The sequence below is a fragment of the Theileria parva genome (genome assembly GCF_000165365.1).
Source record: "Theileria parva strain Muguga chromosome 4 map unlocalized ctg_529, whole genome shotgun sequence".
Classification (NCBI taxonomy): domain Eukaryota; phylum Apicomplexa; class Aconoidasida; order Piroplasmida; family Theileriidae; genus Theileria; species Theileria parva.
In genome coordinates this window covers 103,660-122,086 of record NW_876246.1, presented here as the reverse complement: position 1 = coordinate 122,086, position 18,427 = coordinate 103,660, and the positions used below count along the sequence as shown (strand labels likewise).

At 32.1% G+C, this 18,427-nt stretch overlaps 11 protein-coding genes across 11 annotated transcripts; 5 read left to right on the top strand and 6 right to left on the bottom strand.

Moving 5' to 3' along the window:
- Positions 1-34: 34 nt before the first annotated feature.
- TpMuguga_04g00069 (uncharacterized protein) lies at positions 35-926 on the top strand (the record flags this gene model as incomplete). The annotated part of the gene is made up of 4 exons (XM_758611.1): positions 35-319; positions 370-459; positions 492-582; positions 706-926. 4 exons carry the CDS (start codon positions 35-37, stop codon positions 924-926), a joined length of 687 nt encoding a protein of 228 aa, XP_763704.1.
- A 291-nt stretch (positions 927-1,217) lies between these two features.
- Positions 1,218-2,126, top strand: TpMuguga_04g00068 (putative integral membrane protein; the record flags this gene model as incomplete). The annotated part of the gene is made up of 3 exons (XM_758610.1): positions 1,218-1,401; positions 1,515-1,730; positions 1,825-2,126. The coding sequence occupies 3 exons, from the start codon at positions 1,218-1,220 to the stop codon at positions 2,124-2,126; spliced, it is 702 nt and encodes a 233-aa protein (XP_763703.1).
- Positions 2,127-2,382: 256 nt separating this feature from the next.
- On the bottom strand, positions 2,383-5,322 carry TpMuguga_04g02395 (Ribosomal protein S5 domain protein; the record flags this gene model as incomplete). Its single annotated transcript, XM_061306169.1, has 13 exons — positions 2,383-2,975; positions 3,124-3,439; positions 3,470-3,610; positions 3,670-3,936; positions 4,017-4,111; positions 4,142-4,173; positions 4,208-4,284; positions 4,344-4,457; positions 4,488-4,594; positions 4,627-4,690; positions 4,752-4,844; positions 4,889-4,973; positions 5,060-5,322. 13 exons carry the CDS (start codon positions 5,320-5,322, stop codon positions 2,383-2,385), a joined length of 2,247 nt encoding a protein of 748 aa, XP_061161817.1.
- A 161-nt stretch (positions 5,323-5,483) lies between these two features.
- On the bottom strand, positions 5,484-7,035 carry TpMuguga_04g02400 (putative integral membrane protein; the record flags this gene model as incomplete). The annotated part of the gene is made up of 3 exons (XM_061306170.1): positions 5,484-6,316; positions 6,417-6,731; positions 6,915-7,035. 3 exons carry the CDS (start codon positions 7,033-7,035, stop codon positions 5,484-5,486), a joined length of 1,269 nt encoding a protein of 422 aa, XP_061161816.1.
- A 260-nt stretch (positions 7,036-7,295) lies between these two features.
- Positions 7,296-10,120, bottom strand: CPN60 (chaperonin GroL). Its single transcript, XM_758608.2, has 7 exons — positions 9,253-10,120; positions 9,049-9,197; positions 8,606-8,939; positions 8,147-8,451; positions 7,942-8,025; positions 7,621-7,873; positions 7,296-7,543 (listed from the first exon to the last, which is right to left on the bottom strand). The coding sequence occupies exons 1-7, from the start codon at positions 9,695-9,697 to the stop codon at positions 7,401-7,403; spliced, it is 1,713 nt and encodes a 570-aa protein (XP_763701.1). The 5' UTR covers positions 9,698-10,120; the 3' UTR covers positions 7,296-7,400.
- A 98-nt stretch (positions 10,121-10,218) lies between these two features.
- Positions 10,219-11,741, top strand: cid13 (Nucleotidyltransferase domain protein; the record flags this gene model as incomplete). Its single annotated transcript, XM_758607.1, has 2 exons — positions 10,219-11,008; positions 11,068-11,741. The coding sequence occupies 2 exons, from the start codon at positions 10,219-10,221 to the stop codon at positions 11,739-11,741; spliced, it is 1,464 nt and encodes a 487-aa protein (XP_763700.1).
- A 292-nt stretch (positions 11,742-12,033) lies between these two features.
- On the bottom strand, positions 12,034-13,675 carry TpMuguga_04g00064 (uncharacterized protein; the record flags this gene model as incomplete). Its single annotated transcript, XM_758606.2, has 2 exons — positions 12,047-12,166; positions 12,238-13,566. The coding sequence occupies 2 exons, from the start codon at positions 13,564-13,566 to the stop codon at positions 12,047-12,049; spliced, it is 1,449 nt and encodes a 482-aa protein (XP_763699.1).
- METAP1 (metallopeptidase family protein M24) lies at positions 13,643-15,458 on the bottom strand (the record flags this gene model as incomplete). The annotated part of the gene is made up of 10 exons (XM_758605.2): positions 13,709-13,776; positions 13,893-13,994; positions 14,026-14,080; positions 14,161-14,251; positions 14,284-14,508; positions 14,619-14,660; positions 14,691-14,863; positions 14,945-15,119; positions 15,153-15,208; positions 15,261-15,410. 10 exons carry the CDS (start codon positions 15,408-15,410, stop codon positions 13,709-13,711), a joined length of 1,137 nt encoding a protein of 378 aa, XP_763698.1.
- A 48-nt stretch (positions 15,459-15,506) lies between these two features.
- TRM10 (tRNA (Guanine-1)-methyltransferase family protein) lies at positions 15,507-16,109 on the top strand (the record flags this gene model as incomplete). The annotated part of the gene is made up of 1 exon (XM_758604.1): positions 15,507-16,109. One exon carries the CDS (start codon positions 15,507-15,509, stop codon positions 16,107-16,109), a length of 603 nt encoding a protein of 200 aa, XP_763697.1.
- A 74-nt stretch (positions 16,110-16,183) lies between these two features.
- TXNDC9 (Thioredoxin family protein) lies at positions 16,184-17,171 on the bottom strand (the record flags this gene model as incomplete). Its single annotated transcript, XM_758603.1, has 5 exons — positions 17,037-17,171; positions 16,646-16,951; positions 16,425-16,583; positions 16,290-16,350; positions 16,184-16,257 (listed from the first exon to the last, which is right to left on the bottom strand). The coding sequence occupies exons 2-5, from the start codon at positions 16,943-16,945 to the stop codon at positions 16,184-16,186; spliced, it is 594 nt and encodes a 197-aa protein (XP_763696.1). The 5' UTR covers positions 16,946-16,951; positions 17,037-17,171.
- An 88-nt stretch (positions 17,172-17,259) lies between these two features.
- Positions 17,260-18,233, top strand: TpMuguga_04g00060 (Sjogren's syndrome/scleroderma autoantigen 1 (Autoantigen p27) family protein; the record flags this gene model as incomplete). Its single annotated transcript, XM_758602.2, has 6 exons — positions 17,285-17,392; positions 17,433-17,526; positions 17,639-17,790; positions 17,917-17,993; positions 18,050-18,103; positions 18,142-18,211. The coding sequence occupies 6 exons, from the start codon at positions 17,285-17,287 to the stop codon at positions 18,209-18,211; spliced, it is 555 nt and encodes a 184-aa protein (XP_763695.1).
- Between the last annotated feature and the right edge of the window lie 194 nt (positions 18,234-18,427).

Here is an 18,427-nt window from a genome sequence, read left to right as displayed (position 1 = left end):
CTAATCCCATAATTATCACATAGTTAATGGTATAATGGAGTTGGAGCAGTGTGAAGATCCGTTTATGGATACGGATGATAATATATATGCGGACAGTGATAACGACTGGTTCAAGACCATAAGTGAGGCTGATTTGAAGAAGATAAGTGACCAGTACGTTGAGTATTTGAAGCTTATTAAGGATAATTGGTCCTCCTGTCACGCTTCAAAGGTGTTAAATAATAAACTTATCAGATACATCGCTCCCAGATTCAGACAACTCTCAGCTCCACTCAGAGTCAGAATACTAACCTCATTTCTATACATTAAAGATCATCTGGTAATACTTACCTAGTTTAATTTATTCAATAAGTATATTGATTATTTTAGAGACTGGAGTGTCAGAAACAACTGGTAAAAATTCTTAAATTTAGTGAAACGGATGCTAACGAGTGGGTTAGGAAAATGGGCAAACTCGTGGTAAAATAATATAATTAATAATTTAATTGTAGAAACCGTATGTAAACACTGGAATGATTGATTTGAGACTTATTGACACTGAAACTGCATTCCGCATCATCACATTTCTAGACGAAAAATTACGTAATCCACTCTTCATCCATATTAATTATGTTAATTATGTTAATTATGTTAATTATGTTAATTATGTTGATTATGTTAATTATGTTGATTATGTTAATTATGTTGATTGTGTTGTTTGTTTAGTGGAGTCTGGTCATGAGGAGTATATTAGAAAGCCTGGGATTGATGAGGTTCACATTTGTAACCCAAATGAGTTTGATTTTGAGCTTAAAACCAGGGGTAAAATCTCAAAAGACGACGAGTACACACTTTACACACCGAGGCATAATTTCGACTTCTTAGGCGAAGCTCTAGTCAAAAGAGCACTAGTTACTCTCAAAGAATCATACCATAGTCAACAATGAAATTATATGATTCCGATTTCTCATATTTTAAGCCATTATCTCAAATTTCAACCGAATTAATATTTTTTAACATTATTAACTTAATTTTTAATAATAATTTGAGAGTATTATTTTAATAATTTATTTTTATTCAAGTATTAATTTCCTTAGGGTATAGTGTGTTGAGAAGATCCTCACTGTGACACTAATTAAACTATGATTTAGTTGATGTATTTTAAAATAAAATTTATTTTAAATAAATGACTTGGTTTTTCTGATATTAAATTATTTTTTTAACAATTTAGTGAAAAAATGATAAAGGGAATAAAAGTACTTTTATTTCTAATTTTTACCTTAAATAACTTTATAAAATGTGATGACGAAGATAAAACTGTTATTTTGTCTACAAAAAATGTTCAAAATTTAAACTCTTCACAACTTTTAACTCCACTTCGGAAATATGATCCTGATATTTCCATTATCGCATCCGTTAACGGTATAATTCACCCAGTCATACCTTTATTTTACCATATTATTGTTATATTATTGCTATATTATTGCTATATAATTACTATATAATTACTATATAATTACTATGTAAATTCGTAGTTGAGGGTAATTATGGATTGGAATTGAGGAAGGAGACGTTTGCGCCTTTGGGCCTTGGTAATTTTACAGAATTTCGTGAGAGTTGTGACGCGCTACGTAAATTAATAAATGAAACATTTGAGAGAATTGGCTTTGACTTTATTGATAATAACAAAGCACTCGAACAAGTTCAATCTGGACTATGGTTCTACATACCACTACTAGATAATACTTCACGTATCCAACTTATTACCATACTTACCCAGTTAATAATGTTGTTGTGAATTAATATATCTATTTATATATTTGGATATAATTGAGTGATGTTTAGTGGAGGAATTTGTGAAGTTGGTTGAGAAGAACAAGAGTGAGAGGAATGTAACGCTATTGATAACGCATTGTGATTTGTTGGATACGAAACAACTGAGGAAACCCAAAGCAATTGAAGACGTACCTAAAGATACAAAAGAGGAAGGAAAGGAAGAGTTAAAAACAACACCGGTCATTTTCCAGCAGCTTTTAGTCATGTTCTTTTTCATTGTTATTTTATTCTTTGGTCTTTCATTCTCATTAAACGTTAAAACTCCCTCATCACTCCTAACTCCACAACAAACCAAAACTAAACTTAACTAATATTCTATACTATTTATTATATACTATATATACTATTATATAAGTATATGTATAGTGGTATGGGTATAGTATTAGTATACTATAGCGTATATATTACAGTATAATAAACAGTTGTTTAGCTAATATTCAAGCCATTTTTATCAATTATTTACACATTAGTCTTAAATAATGTTATCCTACTGTTAATTATCCCGTAATTATGGAAATAGTAGATAGAAAATTTGTTGTCACGAGTTAGCATTATGTGGTTAGTATATTAATTATTAATGATTTGTGATTTGAGAAGGGATTTATTATAATTTGGGACAGTGTTTTTAATATCTGTTGGTAATAAAAGGTTAAATTTGATACGGTTTCTCTTACTAAACTTAAACCTCATAGCCCGAAGCCTGTTGATCCGATTCAAATACTCTTTAAGTAACGGATTAAACCATTCGTCAGGCCAATGAATTGTGTGATCTCCAGGTGCGCCAACTTCTACATATCTCCGGCCAAGCATGTTACAAATGGTTCTTCTGGACATTATTGACTCTAGGGCTTTTCTAATGGACCTTATTCGGGTAACCCAGGAACTGGTACCTTTTAACTTAAATCTCACATTATTAAGTCCAATAAGGTATACAAGTGGTAAAAACTTCCTGTTACAACGGATACCTTTACCCGTAGGTCTGCTCTGAATTAGACATCTGGAACCGTATTCCGTACCCAGTACGGGTGTGGTTAAACTCTCAAACGGGTCATAATCTAGAAAATACATATTCTTTAAACCATTCTCAATCCCAGCATTTTTTGCAGAGTTTACATCATTACCATATCCTATACCAATTCCAAAATACCCATTCCCATCTCCTAAAATATTATTAGGACAGTTATGTAATACGATAGGGTCCAACTATATAGTTAAGAATATAACTGAGTATATAATTAACTCTAGAGAATAACTCGGAACTAGATAACTGAGTAGGAAATAACTGAGTAGGGATAACTCTGTGGATACCAATGGCTACAATAACTCGTATGAAGTAGACACGTCCTTCTTTGGTCATGCTTCTCATTCTTTTTCTGGATAGAATGAAAGATTTAAGATTCTCAAGTCTGATTAAGGGGTCCAAGTTACTTTTGTTTCTTATGTACATATTGCGATTCTTGTCAAATATACAATCAACACTAGGCATTACCCATTTCCAATCCCTTTCCTTACCATCTTTATCATTATCTTTAGCATTATCTTTATCATTATCTTTGGAATTATTGGGCTGAGAATTGAGTACAATTGCACCGATTTGATTGGAATAATTCTCCTCATCAACCAGCTACAACAGGTGTAAATTATGTGTACAAACCATTTGTTTAAGTGGAGTGTCAATAAAGTCTTTAAACTCTGTTAAATCAGATTTCTTAGTATATACTTTCCGGACCATCTCCTTTATATCCTCAGAACTTAACCATTTATTTTCCTCTCTTTCAAACAAGTTGTTCTTCAACTAATATTATTATTTACTATATATTAACTATGTTATATGGTTATCTGAGTAAATATTACGTTGAGAGTAATATTTGAGAGTATGGAGTTGGGAGAATAAGTTTCAATATTGAGCAAGTGGTCTAAATTTCTAGCCATGGTTTCAATAAGTAAATAAGATAAGTCAAAATCTTCTTGAGTCCACTTTAAATTTTCTATAGCCTCAACTGCGCCTGTAGTTCCAAATAAACTCGTTTCTATCTCATTTGGTAACATTTTAAACCATTTCGATAAACCCAGACACTCCAAATTTTTTATCAACTCGTCAATACTCGAGACTTCAAATTTCTAATACATTTTACACACGGAGTTGAGTTATTATAACTAAGCAAATGAGTGTATAAATCAGTAAACTGTGTTAAATTCACCTGTAATGACAGGAGAGATGATAGATAATGTTGTGCTTTTTCTACTGGGAATCCGATTTTATTCTCAATGATAATTTGCTCAGGGATTGGAATGGCTAAAGTTAAGTTAAAACAATTAAACAAACAATCGTAGAGAATGTGATCAGAAAAGTTATACCTAAAATTTTTATTACTATTAGAATTTATTGTACCATTCATCACAGTGTCCAAGAGTTTTTAAATTGTTTGAAACACGGTTTAAATGACTTCTCAGCCAATCTTTCATGTACTACACACCATCATTAGTATTTAGTTTAGATAATTGGTGTGGTTAAGATTGAAAGTTACGTTGGCTGGGATATTTTTTAAATCATCAATGAGTAAATCGTTTAGTTTAGACCAGACTTTATCAACCCAAAGATCAGAATTTGAACCATCAATTTTAAGCTTAAAAAAGTGCTCCTAAACTGTGTTAAAGGGTAGAGAACGAACAAGTTTTTCAAGGAGATTATTGAGAGATTCAGTGGATTTTTCACCTAAATCTGAAATTCCCAAATACTCACAAAATGAATAAACATCTTCAGTCAGAGATTCCAAGACTAAAAAATCCAAATGTGTAATAAAAACTAACGTGAAACTACTGATAAAGTGTAGGAAGATGATGTAAAAACGGGATTTTCATCAAGTAAATCACTCTAAACCAATTAATTAACGCCAAATATAGTTAAATTAAGACTAGACTAAGTGTATAATTACATTGGTTGGGTAGGGAATGAGCGCAGTAGTATTTGTTCGATCAATGGATAAAAAATCGTTAAGTCGTGATTTGAGATAAATTGACGTTTGTTCCTAAAAATGAAATTAAGTATAAATTATTAATTTTTAAAAGTTACTTCGAAGAAGGAAGGAGAATCTGGCCGTAAAATGCGATAAATCCTACGCGCTTCATTTACACACTTCTTCTCCACCTTTCCATCACTAACAAGTTATTACCACTATCAATACTAATACTATAGTTAATTCTAGGAGTAAATAAATGGATAGGAGTAGGAATTGGTGTTAACTTGGAAGGTGTGGAATCTTTGATAAGTTTGGCTTCTTGAAGGTTAAAAATACCAAAAAGTTCATTTTTTGCTATTAATAATTCTCTAGTGAGTGTATCTTTCTCATATCTTAAATCCTTTAAGTTGTAATTTATTCGTTCTCTCTGGTCCGCGAAGATTTTCTCATACTTTTTATGGAAAGGCGCCTTCTTAGAATCTAACACTCTTTTTACATATCCAGAATGTATTCTCCTAATCAATACCAAATTACTCCCAATACACATTAAATAAAAATCATAATAAAACAACAATGAATTGAGAAGATAAATTAGTGAAGAAAATAACTAGTAAAAATTGGTGAAAAAATAAATAAATGAAGAAAATTAGTAAAAATTAGTGGAAAAATTGGAAAAAATGAAAAAATAGAAAAAATTGAAAAATTAGTTTAGGTAAATGTTGGAACGAATCCTTGTAGGTATTGTGATGAATTGAAGATTTCATGTCGTTTGAAATGGGTGAGTGAGAGTAGCAGAATCCAGGAAATCGGATTAAGGTACACATAGGGTCTCTTGTAGGGAAATCCGTAGACTGAAACGTAGTAAAAGAACCCGCAAAACCAAAGGACAAATGCGCTTAAAATTGACCAAATGTAACTGTAATCGAGTGTGGGCGCCTTCATTTCACCGTAATGTGTGAGATCTAGCAACTGTGATAATAACGAATTAATCCAGAGTGAAAGCATTGAGATTGAGAATCCAACTAGCACGTGAAAAGGTGTTCCGAACCCAGTTAAAATACACATGACAATAATCGCAATGTCAAGTGAGAATAAAACCACTTGAATTATAAGCCTCGCGGAGCCTAAAATTAACGATTCCTTAAAGTAATGTTTCCCGAAAAAGTTCTTTATTAGGTAACAACTTTCAGTTTTACGAATCACAATTTCGTGAATTGTAAATGAAATGTAAGTCACCAGCAGTACAGACTCGCTTAGAATCGGTGCTGGAAGCACTGGAGAACTTAAATTAAAAGGAAAGTATGCCAGATGAGGACAAGTCTCAATGGCATATCTGTTTAAACTAATGCCCGAGTGGATTCTGGAAGCTAAAACTGACCCGTGAACACCCATAAATATGACAAAATTATACGATACCATCCATATAGAGCTCCAACATATTCTCACTCTTTTCCTTATCTCCTCACTCGCCTTTACAAATTTATACGATAACGAACTCTCCGATAAATTTAAAAATGTACTACCATTCTTCGATCCTTCCACTAAACAATTGTTACCAAGTTTATATTCGGGGTATAACTAAATATAACTGGGTTTATTAGTGTTATCTGGTGATGTAACTGGATATTGGTTGGAAATTACGTTTGGAAGTATTGGAATTATTAGTTTTGTGTTTATTGCGTTTGTTTGGTTTTTTGGGATTATTTCCGATGACAACTTTGTAGTCAGTATTAGAATTCCCTCTAGAGTACATTGAAAGGGTTTCATTCAGATTAAAATTCATTAAACGGTTGGAATCTGGAGCTGTTATCTCCACTACTGGTTGGTTTTTACCAGTGTTCTTCTGTTCAGGCTCAATTGAGACGAAACAAAGTAGTATCTGAAGAAACACCACTGCTCCTATCCAGTTTATATTATACACTTTAGTCCCGTGACATGACGTATACCTCTTAAACACTAATAATATTCATATTAACATATTAATAGTGATGTTAACTACAAGTAACAGTAAATATGACTAAATATTACCAAATTATGACCTAATTATGGGTAAAATGAACCCAAAATTGTACGTAATTAAGGGTAAAACTGGGTAAATGAGTGTATAACTGTGTAGATATTGATGAGAATTGGAAATACCTTCATCTCCGCAGTTAACGGTAATGACAGAGGCGGTGATGGAGATTACAAATAGTATAAAGTACAGAGTTGCCATTTGATAAGGCAACTTTTTAAGTGTTTTAACAGAAAATCTCCTCATTTTGAAGGAATCTTTAAAATACACAAATCTTAAATCATGGGTACAAATTACATTTTAATTTTTTTAAAAAAGGCCTTTGCTTTTTGGCCCTTTTATTTAACGATGTCATAATTACAATTTATAATAAATTTACGTAAATTAGAGAATTTTGACACATGAACCACACAACGTGCAATAAACGTACAATCTCAGCATTAAAAATATTTCCAATTCAACACATTAAAATAGGACTAGATAAAATAAATTAATATTACTCATAATTGGTAATGTGAAAACAAATTAACTGCATTTAATTTTGGAATCCTCTGGTAAAACTGCGTTCTAGAATTGGAAAATTCTTAACCCAGGTTAACCGTATTTAAGGTTTAATACATTGGACTTGAGGGAGTTTCTTCAGGTTTTTCTTGTTTTGAGTCGAAAATCGCCACTTCAGAAGTTGTCATCAGTGAAGCCACTGACGCCGCATCTGTAAGCGCCGTCTTTACCACTTTCGTAGGATCCAAAATTCCTACAAATATTTTACAAAGTTATTACCATAGAACAGAGTAAATTTGTAAAATGTGTTAACTCATAATAGTATCGTACCTTCAGTGAACATATTGCAGAATTGTCCGGTTTGTGCGTTGAATCCGTGGGAGTGGTCGTTATTTTTGAGTAGAGTATCGGCGATTACGGAGCCTTCGAAGCCAGCGTTTGAGGCGATTTGTTTCAGAGGTTCCTGAATCGACTGTCTGATAATATCGACGCCCATTTTCTGGTCATAGTTCTCAGTCTTAAGCTCATCCAAGACTTTAGTAGCATAAAATAACGCCGTACCGCCTCCAGGCACTATTCCACCCTAAAACAAATAATAGAAATCCACAAATATTATTATATAACTAATTCCATATGGTATAGTTGGGGTACTTCGACGGCGGCTTTGGTGGCGCAGAGTGCGTCTTCAACGCGGTCTTTAACTTCATTTACCTCAACTTCACTCGCTCCTCCAACCTAACCATTAATTAATATGCAAGTATACAAGTGTCGGGTAGGGAGTTAAGGAACTAAGTGGTTAGTAACTGTGTAAGTAAGAGTAACTGTGTAGTAATGTGCAAGCCCCGTAACGGAATACCTTAATAATGGCAACCCCGCCAGTGAGTCTTGCTAATCTTTCTTTAAGTTTATCCTTTTCATATTCGGAGTCAGTGGTACTAATAAGTGACCTGATCCCCTCACAACGTTGTTCAATTCTTTCCTTATCCCCCATACCCTCGACGATAATCGTGTGGTCCTTAGTCACTGTGGCACTCTTAGCACGGCCTAAATATGACACGAAATCTTCCTCAGATGACACGTAATTGTTATCGTCACCCAATGCCGTAGCGCCAGTCATCTCAGCTATGTCCAGTAACGTTGATTTTCTATGCTCTCCAAAACCTGTAAAATTATACTATTGTAAAATATTTAAACTATTAAAATTATTATACTATTGTAAAATATTTAAACTATTTAAATTATTATACTATTGTAAAATATTTAAACTATTTAAATTATTATACTATTGTAAAATAATATATAAAGTAGTAAGTACCTGGAGCTTTGACAGCGCAGACTTTAATGCCGAGTCTTAATTTATTGACAATTAGCATGGCCAGTGCGTCGCCGTCGACATCTTCAGAAACGATAAGTAGGGGTGCTTGTTGTTGTAAAACATGTTCAAGGATGGGTAAAATGGTCTTGATGTTGGAGACCTTTTCATTACAGAGGAGAACGTAGGGACGGTCAAATTCCACTTTCATGTCCTTAACATTAGTTACAAAGTGCGGTGAAATGTAACCCTTGTCCCACTTAATACCCTCCACAACCTCCAACTCATGACTCAACGTCTTACCCTCAACCACTGTTATCGTACCATCCTTTCCAACCTATTCATACATTATTTATATAGCTAATAATATAATTATATAGCTAATAATATAATTATATGGTCAATAGTATAATAGTATAACAATAGTATCAATAGTGTTGTAATACTTTGTTCATGGCGTCGGTGATGAGTTTGCCGACAACTTTGTCGCCGTTGGCTGAGATGGTAGCGACGTTCATAATATCTTCATCAGTTGTTACTTCTCTCTTTAATCCATCCAAAAATCCAGTTACCTTCTCAATTGCCACATTTATCCCTAAAACCATTTATGTACTAGAATATTATATAACTATGGAATAGTGTGGGAATACCTCTGAGAAGATCCATGGGATTGAGACCGGAATCAACAAGTTTACAGCCTCTTTTGAAAATAGCTCTGGCAAGAACTGCGGCAGTGGTAGTTCCGTCACCAGCCTTGTCATTAGTGTTTGATGAAACCTGTTTAATAAGCTGTGCGCCCATGTTTGCAAGTTTATCAGGTAGTTCAACTGACTTGGCAACTGTAACTCCGTCCTTTGTTATCTTCGGTGGACCAAAAGAGGAAGATATTATGACATTTCTACCCTTTGGACCAAGAGTTACACTCACAGCGTCGACCAGCTGATTACAACCAGCCAGGAGACCTTGTCTGCACTCAGTCCCATGCCTCAACTCCTTACTCACAAACCGGCGCTGGTTTTTGGAAAATTGAGCAAGATTTAAGGAACTGGAGGTGGATTTAATAAAGTTTTTACAGCGTAAAGTTGAAAGAATCATTTTCTCAAAAAAGTAATTAATTACACAAAAATGTTCTGCATTAAATTATATTTTTCAACATGGAAAATATATTCACAATAATTTTACACATGAAATTTTACAACAGATAAATTAACAAAATAATAATTGAGCTGCTTTAAATAAATAAATAGTAAAAATCACTATTAGTGGGGATTAACATCGAATTTTAACCAATTCATCCATTAACCAAGGGTTTTAAAACTATTTTACACGATTTAATTTGCAGTATAAGCTTTTTTATGGTTTAAATTTTCAAAAATTATGAAATCCAAAATTTTATTCCAGTGAATTTTACCTTTATTTGTAACATTACACATTTCAAGTATATTTACTGATAATTGAGGAAATTCTTTATATAATATGAACATAAATTTGAATTTGTTATATTTTAAAGAATCTGCGTTAATTTCCTTAATTCTCCCAAATTTATTCTAAATTTGTACAATATTTAACTACTACACAGGGGATGGGATTCTACTCTCATCTTGCCTTTAAATTAAATGTCAATAACTTTGTGTAAAAGGTGTGTAAAATTAAATTATAAAATTGGCTCATTTTTTAACTATAATCTCAAATTACTTAATTCCTCACATAATTCACATTTTGCGTTATTTTTAAGGCAATTTTCTAGTGATATTTCTGGTTCTGAGAATTCCAATGACTCTAAAACTTTAAATTTAACCTATGAAAAGGTCTCTGATCCCGATTTTAGTGATGGTTTTTACGACGAAGATGAAGCTTTTTATCCAGAACCATTCGATGAATTACAAAATATTTCATTAAACAAGTTAATTTCATTCAGAAATGCACTTAATTCTCAATCTGACGAATTTGACTATAAATCGCAAATAAATAACTTAAAATTACCCAAACTTCGTAAACAAATTGATAAAATTCTAGTTGAACCTGATGTAAATATTAAAACCGATGAAGACGTGGTTAAAGTTAGTTTAAGTGAGTCTGATTTGAAGATGAGGAGTGACAGGATTACCGAATTTTTGGAGAAGATTTTAAGGGAAAAGGTGAATAGAAAGTGTTCAGTATCGTTTTTTGGAAGTGCAATAAATGGTCTTTGGACTGATGGCAGTGATTTGGACGTCTGTGTTCAAATCCCAAATGTTACCTCACGAAATGCAATTATAAGGAATTTAAGACGAATTTCAAGCGTTCTTACGCCTTTGTCACCCAGTAGAATATTTCAAAACAGATTCACAGCCAAAATACCAATTCTACACTGGAAACGAGACTGCATCAAAGCACCAAACAAACTCATCAATACAATCTCTCAGGGTAATACTATAATGTTTATATAGTTATATACTATAATAATAGAGTTAATATTGTTGTAGATAAAATGTATTTTGAGTGTGATGATATACCATCAATTGACATATCAGTGAACAATGATTTGGCAATAGTGAACAGCATTTTAGTAGGAAGTTACGTCTCTTTTGAGCCTAGAGTTAGGGATTTAGTGCTGTATCTTAAACTTTGGGCTAGGAATAGGAATATAAATAACAGGTCTGAAGGAACTTTAAGCTCATTTGCTATTTCTCTAATGCTGATCCACTTTTTACAAAACTGTAATCCACCAATTTTACCCTCATTACAGGATTTAGCATTTTCAACAAATGAAGAACCAAATTATATCTCAGGGGTTGACTGCAGATTCTCAACTGATGTGAATAAAATTAAGTCAGAACTTAACTTTATAACAAAGTCTAAACGAAACAACTGTGACAACAAAACCCTGTTATGTCAATTTTTTAAATACTTTGGATGGTATAATTTATATGCACAAAATAAACCAATCCTCATTAGAAGTGTCGATTTATCAGAATTTAAGCCTGAAAATGGTTTAATTAATGAACCTTTTTTACATGTGGATAACCCGTTTGAAGTTGGAGTTGATGTTGCCAATATTGCCATCCATCAGAGAACTAAAATAACCAACGAATTCAGAAAAGCTTATCACGCACTTAAAAGCGGAATTTCACTCTCCAATCTACTCAGCAATTTTTAATATACTTACTAACATACATAGTGTATATATTATAGTGTATATTCAGTAGTATGTATAGTAGTATTACTATGGCGCTATAGTATATAGTTTACACACACATTTCACATGTTTTCACATCATTTAACTCATTCTAAATAGTATTACTATAGTTTAGAGCAATAATATGTTCAATGGAAGTATTAACGAGAATAGTATGGAATCATATTATGTGGTAAAAGTGTTAACTCGTAACAACAAAACAAATATAGTTAAGCATACTAATGTAATATAATAATGTAGCAAATATTATAATAGTAGTAAAGACATTAATATTGGTATTCTTGTTTAGCTCTGGCAAATTCAGAATTTAGTGTGTCGACCATTAGATTAGCCTGTTCACGTGGTAAGTTCCTTGTAAAATCCCTCAAAACCCTAACATTGTAATCCTAAAAAATGTGAATTAATGATAAAAAAGTATAAAATAGTGTTAAATAGGTAAAAAATGATAAATAGGAACTTGAACTTTACAATCTTCGAAAAGAAAGAAACCTTCAAGTGAATTTAGTTCAAGTGAGGTGGAGACTTGTTGAGAATACGGTGAGATGAATGGGAAGACTTCAAGATCAAAAATACAAAAATGAGAATTGAAACAATCATCAAAAATTGATAGCCAGACGTTTTTATGAAGAGTTCCATAAACAGCTTCGACAATAACTGCAAGGAACTTGCAAACAGGATCAGAGTCATCAAAAACCACAACTGAAGAATGGTTCAAAAAACCAAACAAATGATCAATTTTATGTCTTTCAGTATAGAGAGGCACATATCCTACATTGGAAGAATGGTTAAAAAGTTTACAAAACTCAGATAACTCTACTGGCTTATCCTTGAAAAAATCAGTAAACCTCTCCTTTGAAAACTTTATAAACGACTCATTATTCAAAGTTAAATCACGTTTCTTAATGAAACACAGGAAACTGTGATCTAGATAACCCGAGTCTTTAGGAAAATAATCAGTTAAAGCTGGAGTACGAGTAGCCTTATTAGGAGTTTGACTGTCTTTTTGAGTCACTTGTGTACTGGAAGGCTGTGTACTATAGTCCTGACTAAACTGAACGTTACTATCAAGGTACTGAGTAGCCAAATCAATAACATCTTGATCAATCTCAAATCCGTTCTGATTAACATTATTAACTGCGATGGTGTCATTGGTGATACTGTTGAGAGTGTTAGTAATACTGTTAATGGTGTTAGATACCACAGAATTAATAGCGTTAGTATTAGCAACAATAGAGTTATCGGAGATGGAATGACCTAAGGCACTGGATGGGTGGTGCTTGCAGGAATAACCTTCAAACAACATTTTAACATTATAATTAGTGAGCCAAAGAGAGTTTCTTTTGGAAACTACTGAGTTATACAGAGCAATCTTAACGCAACACCTTGACATTTTATTGGTAGCTGAATCGTAAAACATGTCAAAAGCACCAATCGGTTCATATTCAAAGGCTATAACATTGGAATTTCCATCAAAAAGAGTAACTTTCAGCATTCTTGTTCTTTTGCCTTTGAAGTTCTTCTTCTTAGGTTTAAAATTATCCTCTTCATCAAAGTCCTCATTGTCAAATGAATAATCTTCATATTTATGCTTCGGAATTGAAATATCCATGCAATTTATAACTTGGTAGAAGTTGAAGGACTTGAACTGGGACTTAATTTGGGACATATCAATCCCTTTCAGCCAGTCCTTCTTTAAAATTTCCAAAAATTCATAATTATCAAGTCTTTTATTATTTTCCTCTACTTTATGGGACGAATTTCCATCAGAGGAACCATTTTTTTGCATTTTACAATCAGATGTGTATCAACGGTGTTGGAAAATTAAAATACTTAGACAATATATAAAACAGCATTATCGTAAACAATTAAACAATAATATTACAGTTAAAGCGTTTAAAAATAATACAAAAGTTACATTTAGTGAGATTCTAAAACATTGTTGTGTCAAAACCCAAAGGAGGCGAAGATTCCAACCTCTTAGTCAATACCTCAACTCCTAAAAAATTTTATAAATAGTTGATTTTACTACTAATAACCTAAATTCAATAATTATTATACTACTGGAACGAATAACTGAAATTTATGTCCCAGAGTGTGTAGATAATGTAACACCTGTATTGGTAACGAGGAGTGTATGTTCAAATTGAGCGGACCTTTTACCATCAGTTGTTACGACAGTCCACTTATCAGGCCATTTTACATCCCTAAAAGTGCCTAAATTCACATTAATAGTTGAATTACACACCCAGATTTAACATTGGCTCAATAGTGAACACTTGATTAGGCTTCAAAACTCCAATCTAAATACATCTTAACCATAAATTATAGCTAAATTACAGTAAAATTAACTATAAATGATAAAATGGATAGGGTAAAATACGGCTTTATTTTTTCTGTAATGAGGTATATTAGGAGAACAATGGAACTCGGTACCGATACCATGACCACAATAGGAACGAATGACAGATAATCTGGAAGAATATTATTTAAATTAGAGAAATACCCGAATTTATCAGCTACGTCGTTGATAATGTTACCAATTTCACGATAATACATTCCTGGTTTACACTGTTTAATTGCCTCCATTAGTGAAGCGTAGGTACCCTCAGTCAGCCTCCTTGAGTCATCATCCACTTCTCCAACATAAAATGTCTCATTCAAGTCACCATGAGCACCGTTTAAATACACAGAAATGTCAACATTTACTATATCACCCTCTTCCAATGGTCTAATCCACATTAAACATACTTACATGCAACTCTTAACACTAACAATCCCATCATTAGGAATAGTGTTAGAGTAATTGTGATAGATATAGTAATAATTGTGTAAAAATACCTAAGATCAGGAATTCCATGACAAACGACTTCATTTACGGAACTAAATTATAATAAAGTGAATAATAATTACGTGCAAATGGATTTGGGGAAGTTGTAGTAGTTAAGTGGTGACGGGTAACCATTATGAGAAACGATAAATTCATGGACTTTAGTGTCAATTTCATCAGTAGTAATTCCAGGTTTAATAAGACTGTTAGCCAAATCTAAAGCCTTTCTACCAAGTAAACAAGCTCTTCTTATTTTCTAACTCATCATTAACATGACATGACGTAATTAACTATATAAAAGTGATATGGTGATGTGTAAAAGAGGGTAAAATGTTACTTTGATGGTTTGAGGGTCGTGAACCTTAATTGCGTTAGAGTATTTTTCGTTAATTTCTGAGTGAGGAATTCCATCCTCAGCGTAGTCAGGCCTTGGAATGTGTTTGGGCACCTTTTTCATGTCAGTAACAGGCCATGGCCGTAAGTCTCCAGTGAATTTAAAGTTTCTAAACTTCCTAAAATTTAAATAAAAATTAAAATTTTATTACTTGAGGTAAAAGTCGGCCTCGGGAGACCCTTTGGAGTCAAGGTTCATAATTTCCATCTAAATAACATGACAAAAGGAATATAAATTGTGATTATAGTGCGGTTACTACTTTATGTATTAAATCATGGAGATTCCAGGATTGCTGAAAACAATCCTGGGAACAGAAGATACTAATTTTATTCACTTTTTTACATATTGGACAAGATAATGTACTATTTGTTGATTTCTTACATCCAGTACATTTTTTGTCAGATTCCATACTAATTTTTATAATATACAATCTCACCAATTACTAATACACACTATATTACCTTTAAGCATATAAAATATAATTTAATAAATCGCAAGTATATTAATGAGAAATGAGATTAAAAAAATTAAAAGGTCTGAATTTATAAATTCTTGTAAATTAAATCCTACAATTGTCATTGACTGTGAATTTCACAGTTACGCCTCGGAGAAAGAATCCAAGAGCCTCGCAAACCAGATAATGCAGTCCTACGGAGCTAATAAAAGAGCTGAAAAGCCCTTTAACTTGGTAATTTGTGGAATCAAACCCCAAAGTGACCTTGACTTGGCTCTGGGTAGAATTTCAGGTACTGAAAATTGGACTTGTCAACTAACTTACGAATCTTTGGAGAATATTTATGAGCCTGAAAAAATAGTTTACTTGTCAGCAGATTCTGAGCACGTTATTGAGGATTTATCCCCTGACGAAGTCTATGTTATTGGCGGTATCGTTGACCGTAACAGGCTCAACGGTATTACCTATAACAAGGCAAGAATCATCGGATCAGCTTGTAAAAGACTTCCAATAAAAGAACACATTAAACTCAGTGGTTCACATGTTCTTTCTGTTAACAACTGCGTTGAAATTTTACTTAATTATTATCAAAATAGAAACTGGGAATTAGCCCTTAAAAATACTATACCTAAACGTAAATTAATCCATACTTAATATGTTATACTATTATTATACTAATACTATAATAATATTATACTGTGTAATACAATTGTATATATGAGGAGAAGTTATTTAGTTGAGGGTTGTTTAACACCATGTTTATCAAGAACTGCCACAAGTGTTTCAGTTGAAAACCCGTCACCTGAAAATTATATAAATTATTTAGTTGTATACCTCCCAACTCATTGAAACCAACGATCGAATGATTCGTTTTACCTTCTTTTATTATCATCAACTAAAATATTAACATTAATGATACATAAGCATAGTAATAGTGTAGTATAGTAAAGTATGGATAGCATGGGATACCGTGGGAATGCACCAAATATTAAACTTTTCACAAATGTAAGGCGTTTTCTCTACATTTACTTTAATAAACTTAGTATCAAAGTGTGAATCTGCGACCTTTATGAGGTGTGAATCCAGGTATGCGCACCTAGTTGTTGTAGGCCTGTAAAAATGCACCACCTACAAAATTTTGTAATCAACACATAGTAATAATGTTAGACTGAATAATGTCAAGAACATACGACAGAATCAACATTTCTGCAAGCGTCAAAAAATTCTTTATCTGAGTAAACTTCATTTAAAGATCCGAATCCTTTTGAAACATATTCCTGTTTCTTATAGTACAAGTTTTTAAGCTCACGGAGCCTAGCTTCACGAATAGATTCAAGAGTTTCATCATCTCTGTTTTTGGCAAGCTTACTCTCTACAAGAGAGTAGTCGTAAATCTGATCATCTAACTCACGTTCCCTTTCCCTCAAAACACCCAGAACATTATCTTCCACTCTCTTAGCCAAACTTGGTCCGTTTTTATTACCCATCATTTTACACTATATCAACACATTATATCATATATTACAAGTTGTACTATTGTTTGTATAGTAGTATTAATAATTGAGTGAAGTATGGACTCACAATGTGAAAGATAAATTACAATATCAAAGTTTATTTAAAATATGCAAATGTTTAAACAAAAGAAACCATTAGAGGGTTTTAAAAATTGTATAATTATGAAAAATACATAAATTAATTTAAAATTAAAACTAGTTAAAATTTATGACAGAATGTGTACTCAAAAGTTTGCCATGGGGATATTGGTTCTAAAATTTCGAATTTAAAGCCATTCCTTTAGTTTTTTACCTTTAAAATTTTCTCATTAAACAATGATGGAAGTTGACTTTGATTCTCAGTCTGAGAATGACTTTATTACTAGGAAAATGTCCCAACTTCTCCTCAAAGGCTGGGCAATGTTATCTGAAACTTGCTCAAAGGTTATTTAATCCTTATCTTCCTTTATATATAGATTTTTAGTGTACCGAAGTCCCACTTATGCGGTCAAAAGATGGAACTTCCTTATGCTGTAAATGTTCTTCAATTACTAATCCCAAACCAACCAAACAAAATGGTACTCTTTTCTTCAAATTCTACATTTATTTACCATATTATACACCATTATAATATGTTATATTATATACTAAATTATTTATTTATAATTCTGGTTTAATTTATTGGTTTAGAAGAATCGAATGGACAAACTCTGACAACCTGTAAAATAGATTCCTATAAGGCTTTTGGTCAAATTCCATTAAATGGTCAAGAACTTAACTCAATTCATGAGGGAAATGATAAATCTCTCCCTTTACCCCTAACTAAACCCGTTGAACACCCAGTATTTTCATACTATTTCCTTTTATTTACAATATAACTATTGATTATTTGATCACATTTAAGTTATAATTTATACCATTTATTTTTAGTTATTTTCCAGTTTTTGGTTAGTTTATATTTCATTTAGTTGCAGAAATCTGATTGTGATTTCCAAACGAAACAAATTCGACTTCTTGAAATTCAAATAAATAAATCTCTTTCGAGGTAAATTTTATATAAACTAATTTTATTTTATATGAATTGACTGGATGTATTTTTAGATATGTAAATTTATTATCTAACGTGAATGTGGAAGATGAAATAAATGTTGATACGTAAGTTTTACTATATATTTAGAAATTTTATTTTTCAGTGATTTAAAGATACTGAATAATGTTGAAAAATTATTGAATGTATTATCGACACTGAGGACTATTTCTTAACTCTTAATATTACTTGGGAATTTTACACATAATTCATTATGTAAATTTGAATATTATACTTGAAACCCCTTGGAATCTGGTGGGAAATATTTAAAAAGTATTAAATCTTTTAAGAATCTATTTTAAAGTTTTTATTTATTGATAAAATACTTTTTTAAAGTGTAACGTGTATATGTGTTGTGTATATGACTGTATGAATTTTCGGTTAAAAGGTGG